This window comes from Triticum urartu, chromosome 7A, assembly GCF_056163025.1.
Source record: "Triticum urartu cultivar PI428250 chromosome 7A, HENAU_Tu73, whole genome shotgun sequence".
Taxonomy (NCBI): Eukaryota; Viridiplantae; Streptophyta; class Magnoliopsida; order Poales; family Poaceae; genus Triticum; species Triticum urartu.
The window spans coordinates 215,160,097-215,168,455 of record NC_141879.1 but is presented as its reverse complement, the minus strand read 5'-3'; the positions used below and the strand labels follow the sequence as shown (position 1 = coordinate 215,168,455).

The following is an 8,359-nucleotide window of genomic DNA, read 5'->3' as shown; positions in this document are numbered from 1 at the left end:
CAGGCGGCGGCGGTGGCTGCGGATATTTGGTTCCGATCCAGCTGGGGAAACTGCCACGAACAGATCGGTAAAAGATTAGATAAGGGTTCTGTTTAGTTAGGTTTGAATATCTGTATATGAAACATATATCTCCTAACAAAACTAAGTGCTTCCCAGGGTCAGTTGGTTAGCTCGCGCGCTGCCCCTTACAAATGGGACATGGGTAGTTTCGTCATCTACCTCCAGTCAACATGCATTGACCAGACGGTAACGATGAAAAATGGCATTTCTGAGTTTGTGTCTAACAGAACAGTGGCATTTTTAATTAGTGAAAACATTTAGTGACAAAACTGAGTAGCGTTAGACATCCGATGACAAAACTGATAAAAACCCAATTTTAAAACACGGTCATGGTAGAAGGAAGCGTACCAGCTCCCACAAGAGGCCGTGTTACTTTGAACAACCATGGTCTGGCAATATAGTCACACTAGAGAGGAGGAATAGATCAATACAAGCCTATAAAATAACTGTGATGATCCCAACCATAACTCAAGCAATTACTACAAGTTAAGACAACTTTTGCTCAAAGAAGAAATTACCGATAACATAACAACATTGAGATGGCTCCCTCCCACCCACCCTGAAACATAGGTACTGGCTCCACCGTTGATCTGCCAGTCCTCCCCCATCGGCATCAGTCCTCTCAGGTATTCCACAAATTTCAATTCTCGGTTGACCCCCACCTTCGCGGCTCCCTGAAGAGCAGGACATCCGTGAAGATCATTTGGGCTTCTCCGTCCTCAAGCTCAGTAACAAGGACGAGACTTGTCTGCTCCCCTCCCGTGTGCCCATCCGTACTCCCGCATACGTGGCTTCATTTGATTGAAACAAAATAAAGCCCGGCCCACCCCCTTAAAATCAGGGGGGAGATGATTAGATTAGAAAGAAAAAAGGAAAAAATACAACCGTTGGATGGGGTGGGAGCACGGATGGGAGCATGGGAAGGGAGCAGGCAAGCCGGATCCCAGTAACAAGAGATTTTGGTTCCCATGATTTCTACTCTAATAAATTGGGGGCATTTCATCTACTCCCGATGGAAATATAAGGTGGTGTTTGGTTCTCTAGTTCTAAGACTTTTTCTAGTCCCAACTAAAAAGTCCCTAGTCCCTAAAAAGTCCTTCCCTGTTTGTTTTCAGAGACTAAAAAGTTTCCAAAGACTAAAAAGTCCATAATCCCTTCTTAGAGGCTATTAAATGACCATGTTGCCCCTAGTATATAGAAAAATAACAATCAAACAACACCATGGGGTGGCGGGCCAATAAGTGCATGGAGGGGCATTGATGGAAAAGTCTCAAAAAGTCCTAAAAAGACTCCTTGAAAGTCTTTTTTATTTAATCCCAAATGCCTAGTTTAGTCCCTAAAAAGTCCTTCCCATTTGGTAAAAAAGTCTTTATGAAGGACTTTTTCTAGTCCCTACACAAAAAAGTCTCTGAAAACAAACACCCCTAAGTCAAACGCAAGCATTTAGGTCATCGATTTAGAGAGTTCACGGGAACCAGAAATCCGATGCCCGACTTATATTCCAATCCAAAGGGAGTATGATCTCAAAGAACGGAATTGGCCTGAGTTTAAATGTTCCTTCCATCCACAGGAAGGAGACAGTAATCAGGATTCACAAATTCGTTGTCATTCAGATATTTTGAATGTGAAAATGCCAGCACAACTTGACCATCCACAGGAACAAATTTCCAACAGCGTATCATATACTTGTGGCCTAAAACCAATAACAATCTGCTGATTTTGAGGAGCTGCCACTATTCATCACAATTGCGCCTCAGAGTGCAGATTTTGGCACCAATGAAATTTTTGTAGAACTACCAGCTGCTTTCCCCACATATAGTCAATCAGTCTTCCCTTCCCGTGCGCCAACCTCCTGCAGGTAGTGCTCCGCGTCCAAAGCAGCCATACAACCTACACCACCAATGCATATAACATCGAATTAGAAACTTATTCCACGTCACTATAGTGAACTAATTCCACAAAACAAGCATCGCGAACAGATACTGCAGCCATAAAGAGTGCCATAATTGGGAGAATGCAATGGGGCCCCTTTTTTGGAAAACCGGCGAGAGGCCCCTATGGTGTAATTTTACAAAGAAAAAAATGATGGTTACATGGTGATGTGCAGAGGGGAGAGTCCCCTCAAAGCATGTCACAGTTCTGTGTTCATAAAGCCGGTTAGTTTTGATGTCCATAGCCAGGTTGGGATATTGTGGCAACTTTTTCGAACAATGGCAGCACCCTTATGCTACATCTTGATATACTACTCTTATTGTGCAACTTTAAACCAATAATCAACGGTAATGTTCCATGGCGAACGTTCACTGGGAACAGGTGGCATTTCGAATGTTCTTTATGGCATTTTTAGTTGTGTGCGGAGTGGCAGTTTCTTAAGAGCGACATGGAAATGCCATGTCACTTTGAAGAAACTGCCACCCCACACAACTAAAAATGCCATCAAAACGTTCGCAAATGCCACCCCTCCTGGCGAACGTTTGCCAGATAAGAGGGTCCATAATCAAAGAGATGAAGCCATGGAGGCTTCACGGTTTCACAATGTGCTTCTATCTTGTAATGTCGACACATCCTTATTGCAGGGCATGTGATGGAACATGGAAGAACACAATTATGTCTTGGTATTTTACTATGATTTCTGTTGGTTAGCATAACTTATTTATCATACTATTCTCATGAAAGTTGAGCCTGACTCCTTGTTTGCTACAGTAAGCCCAATGATTTATATCAAATTATTCACATAAAGGACAATGGCATCAAACCTATACCATAAATGACAGGTGCCAGAGTGATGCAACTATACCATGCCTGACAAAATCAACTAAATCAATGCTGACAAATGTGGCTGTGGTGATTTCAATGATGACAGTGTGGCTTATAATTCAATGCTTAAAAGTGTCCCCAAAAAACTGTTAGAGAAAAGTTAATACTCTAGATTTAATGACTCAAACAGTCCTAGCCAGCCCAGATCAACGTACAACGATCTATAAATTGCACAACAGACCCTCCATATTTTATTAGCTTAAAGTTTTAGTATGACTCTTAAGTCCCATTGAGTGTCTCCTAAAAGGATCTACCAAATTCATCGAGTTCTTCCAAAAAACATGCTCCTGCAAGTTTCTCAGAAAAAAAAACTGGGTGACTTGGACAGAACAGATGATGTTTGCAAAATAAAAGTGACTATATATTGCTTGCAATTCCATGTAAAGGAAGCCAGCATACCAAGTCCAAAATAGATGTTGTGTTTTCTCAAAAAAAAAAACTGCCCTTACTGCAGATTATTTGCTTTTAATTATAATAAAAGTACTTCATAATGCTTCGTAATCACAAAATCAGCCACATTGGTGTATTGCACTTGCATTTTTTTAAAACCCTGCACTTGCATTTTGGTGTAACAGTGACATGATTCTACATCTAAAATGACTGGTCAATACTTTTGCAACCACATATAACAAATTAACATGTTCAGATTAATTGCCACAATATCACAACTTAGGATTTGCCCGCGAAGCTCGTTGAAGTCCTCTGATATAGATATTGTTTGGAAAGAATGGCATAGAAAATAGTCTCATGGTCTGAATGAGAAGTAAGCAGATTTTCTTAAGGCTTTGTACGGTGAGACTTCGTTTGTACTGGCTGGTCATCTAATAAGAACTAGGGGAAAGCCCCCATCAGGCAAAACGATGAAAACAGAAACCTAGTGAGAAAACTCTATGAAAAAGCTAGAGGATGCTGATGCTTATAGGTCATTTTACTTTCAAGTAAACGCATAGGCTACATGTGCTGCTGCCATTCCGTCACTACTTCAAACGGGCTTCGGTTCGTGGAGCAAGAGTTTTGTTCCCTCTCCAGCCCATCCAACTCCCATTTAATCTCATAGCAAGACTACTAGACTAGTATTTGGTGGAGCTCAAAACCCTCCTTAAAGGGAACAGAAAATGCCCAGTGCTCAGCAGCCTCAGCTGCATGATCTTGCAGTGCAATTCCTAGGAAGGACCTTGGTGGCCTGGATGCTAGGCACTGGGTTGCCACTGACCCAACACCTAGGCCTTGTTGAAAACTCTGCTCACATGTGCAAAGAAATATGAGCCCACTGAGGGGAGCAAAACTGGGGCTCGCCTGTGGTCATGCTGTGGTCCACTAAAGAGTATCAAATATATATTATATGTTTCTGAAAATGAACACTCATTTACACTTTAAAGACAACATAACCAAATACCTTGAGCTACTAATCATGTGGGGCTAGTTTTTCATTCCTTGGCACAGCAAGTTGTACAAAGAATCCAAACATGCCCAAAGTTCTATGATTCGGGTACTCCAGTCTGGGCTTAGGAAAGTGTAGGGATCAACTTTATGTATACAACCAAAATGGAGCATCTCCTATTATTCCCCAAAGAAAGCATGACAGCATAACTATTTTCATGTGATTACTATGGATGCAGCTAGAAGGGAGACATTAAGAAAAATATCTGATCCGTATTATTTAGTGATAGCAACACCATACCAAACAATACTATGCTATTGCTCCCCAATTCCACACATAGGGGCCAAAAAATCACAAGAGCAGGCCCAGTAGTTCAGATTTCTCTAGTTGACTCAATAAATAAACCTTGTCATTAAGCAATACCACAGTTGTCAATGCATCAAATTACAACAAGTGTCGCAATATTTCTATCTCTACTACTTAAAAAAAATGTAAGGTTCCGTGTTTCACTTTTCTTCCCACCACCCCTTCGTCCAACCTTCTCCGTATGATAATCAATCACCTTAATTTACTTACCTTCTAAACCAATCCCACTTTAATTTACTTCCCAAACTTCTCAACAAACTATAAGGTACATCACGGGCAGAATTTGATAAACATTTATTTACATAATCACATTAATATGGGCAGGTAAATCACAAACTAGCGTACTAGAATATTTATACCCCATTGCAATGCACAGGCATTGTCCTAGTACAATATCATAACTCAACATGGCATATCTTCAATAGCTGATGCATCATAAATCAATGCACAAATTATCTACTATACTCAACAATATAATTACTAGGAACTTAGGTAGGCTACACAAAAACGACGTAGCTAGACAAGGGTGCCAAAAAAAAAGGATCGCAGGTGGACAGTGTTCTTCAAGAAGCTAGCAAATAGAGTGCAGAGAGTGACCTAATAAATCAAGGTTGATGACCCAACTAAAGTGGGATGACTCCTCATGCAAGTAATCAAGGTTGATGGCCCAAGTAAAGTTAAATGATACCTTATACAAGGCAAGTGTCTTTGGAAAAGAAAAAGGATAATAGGAGAAGCAAGAGCAGGACGAATCAGAGGTCCTCTGGGCCGGGCTTTCCCTTCTCCACCACCTCACTCAATCCCTTCCTGTCTCGTTTTGACTTGTTCCTCCCATAGGTGCCGCCTTCTCAGACCCCCCCCCCCCCCCCCCCCAAGTCTTCGGAAAAGAAAAGGAATAATAGAAGGACAAGTGAGAGGAGGATGAATCGGAGGTTCATTGGGCCTGGCTGTCCCTTCTCCATCACCACACTCAACCCGTTCCTACCATGCTCAACTTGCTCCTTCCTCTGCTAGTGCTGCCTTCCCAGGAAGCCTCCTCCTCCCGGTATACCTCTCTCGCTTGTCAAGCAGTTACCAACTGTAGTGGTGGGCAACAATGAGCAGATGACCACCACAAGGGACAACAATGGCAGGAACAAAAATGACATAAAGTCAGTGGTCTGAGTGGCTAGGCTACATCACTCTCCTCTTCCCATATCCTCTGGCCTCATCCCCCTCCCTTAGATCATGATAAGTGAGGTACGGCTAGTGAATCATTCAATGGCAACCAAGAACAATAATGCAGGATCCTGACCCCAGACCAGACTATACTTGAACAGCACAAATCACTATCTCCAGAAAGGGATACCTATTTGGTTATTCCTTGCATATGAATCTCTATTAAGGCTTGGTGCAAAAAAGCCGCACTGAGGCGCTACATTATCACGTTTTATACCTACTGTTCGACTTAAAATTCAATGGAGCATGGATGCTTGAAAACGAGATGGTAGATAGAATATCTGATCTAACATAGTGACAAGCCGCTAGAAATTTCTATATTTAAACTAGATGTGTCAACCATCTGCATGTTCTATAAATGGGAAACTACAATGCAGGAACGCATTTAATTCTAAATTTATCAAAACATCATACCCATGATTGACAGTGATTTCAAGTCGTAACTACAATGCAGCGTCATCAAAGGCAACTTAAACAAAAGTCTGAAAGCATTTTATATACCTGATCCTGCGGCAGTAATGGCCTGGCGGTACTTCTTGTCCTGAACGTCCCCGGCAGCGAAGACCCCCTTCACACTGGTGTGCGTGGAGCCCGGCTTGGTGGCCACGTACCCCTCGGAGTCGAGCTCGAGCTGTCCGGCGAGAAACTTGGTCGCTGGCTCGTGCCCAATGGCAAAGAAAAGCCCGGCCACCTGGAAGTCGGATACCTCGCCGGTCACCAGGTTTTTGACCTTGACACCGCCCAAGGGGCCGCCGTCCGAGCCGCCGTAGGCCTCAACGACCTCGGAGTCCCACACGACCTGGATTTTGGGGTTGGAGAGAGCCCGTACCTGCATGATCTTGGAGGCGCGGAAGGCGTCGCGGCGGTGGATGATGTAGACGCGCGAGCCGTACTTGGTGAGGAAGTTGGCCTCCTCCATGGCAGAGTCCCCGCCACCGACGACGGCGATGGGCTTGTTCCGGAAGATGGGCGCGGCACCGTCGCAGACGGCGCAGGCGGAGATCCCGCGGTTCCAGAACGCGTCGGAGCCGGCGAAATGGAGGCGGCGGGCGACGGCGCCGGTGGCGACGACGACGGAGTCGGCGTGGACGACGGTGTCGTCGGAGGAGACGCGGAAGGGGCGGGAGGAGAAGTCGACGGAGGTGACGGTCTCGGAGAAGATCTTGGTCCCAAAGCGCACGGACTGCGCGCGGCAGCGGTCCATGAGGTCGATGCCGAGGATGCCGTCGGGGAAGCCGGGGAAGTTCTCGACGTCGGTGGTGGTGGTGAGCTGCCCGCCCGCCGCGATGTCGTTGGCGAGCCAGCCCTCGAAGAGCACGGGCTTGAGCTCGGCGCGCGCCGCGTAGACGGCCGCCGTGTGCGCGGCGGGGCCGCTCCCGATGATGCACACGCGCGTGCGCAGCGGGCCCGCGGCCGCCTCCTCCATCCCGTTGGCGGCCGCGGCGGCGGTGGCGGTCGCGGTCGCGGAGACGGACGCGGCGGCGGTGGCGGCGGCGAACGGGCGGGACCTCCGGAGCAGCGCGGCGAGCTTGGAGCAGAGGCGCATCAAGGCCGGCGGGGGGTGCGGGCGGGCGGCGGCGGCCGGGGATTTGGTGGGTTTTCGGTGGCGCGGGTCGTCGGGCCGGGCCGTGTCAGGTGGTGACTGGAACGGGCCGATGCGCGCGTGGCTTCGCTGCCGCCGTGGTTTTGCGCGGGACTTTATGCAACGGGTCGCCGACGTGTGGTCCTACTCGGCCGCTTGACGCCCTCCCTGAGTCCGGAGAGCAAATGTTCGACACGGCTAGCTATGTCGACCAGGATTTCAATCTCGGCTAGTTTGTTGATTTTCACATCTGTTCATACATGATAACATGACGTGCGTTTTCATTTTTGGTAAAACAACTACGAATAAAGTATTAATAAAATATTATGTATGTCATACCAGGATTTACCTGCCATTTTTATTATAATGTGATTATATACATAAGTTGTCAGTTCAATCAGAATTTCTTAAACATCGGTTTCCAAAGGAAGAATTCCTTAACAAGAATCAACACTAGTTGACTACTTGACTTATATAAAATGAACATAATTTCATTTGGTAAAGCAATAAGACACAGTCGGTTTCAGAAAAAATCAGTGAGGAACAACCAAGGTGGGAAGAAAAATATATTAAAATAGAAATAGAAAAATATATTAAATTTCGAGGACCATGTTTATCTTGATACCCATACTAAAATGAATGTATGCATCCTTAGTTGGTGCAGAGACCGGGAAGTGAAAATCTCTCCCATTTTTTAATGCAAAGAGAGCCTTGGCTCAGTTGTTGGGCATGTGGTTGTACAGCCTAACGACCCGAGTTCAATTCCTAGAATTGACAGGATCAAGCTTGGTGTGCGGTGAAACCACTCATCAAAAAATATCTTAATACTCATTTAAAAAAAATCCAAGGACCATGTTTATCTTGATATTCATGCTAAAATAGATGTATGCATCCTTAATTGATGAAGAGGCCGGAAAGTGGAAGTCTCTCTCATT

The 8,359-nt window shown here is 45.3% G+C and overlaps 1 protein-coding gene across 1 annotated transcript; it reads right to left on the bottom strand.

Moving 5' to 3' along the window:
- Nucleotides 1-1,583: 1,583 nt before the first annotated feature.
- Nucleotides 1,584-7,529, bottom strand: LOC147959069 (thioredoxin reductase NTRA). The gene is made up of 2 exons (XM_087534545.1): nt 6,344-7,529; nt 1,584-1,950 (listed from the first exon to the last, which is right to left on the bottom strand). Exons 1-2 carry the CDS (start codon nt 7,386-7,388, stop codon nt 1,880-1,882), a joined length of 1,116 nt encoding a protein of 371 aa, XP_087390671.1. The 5' UTR covers nt 7,389-7,529; the 3' UTR covers nt 1,584-1,879.
- Between the last annotated feature and the right edge of the window lie 830 nt (nt 7,530-8,359).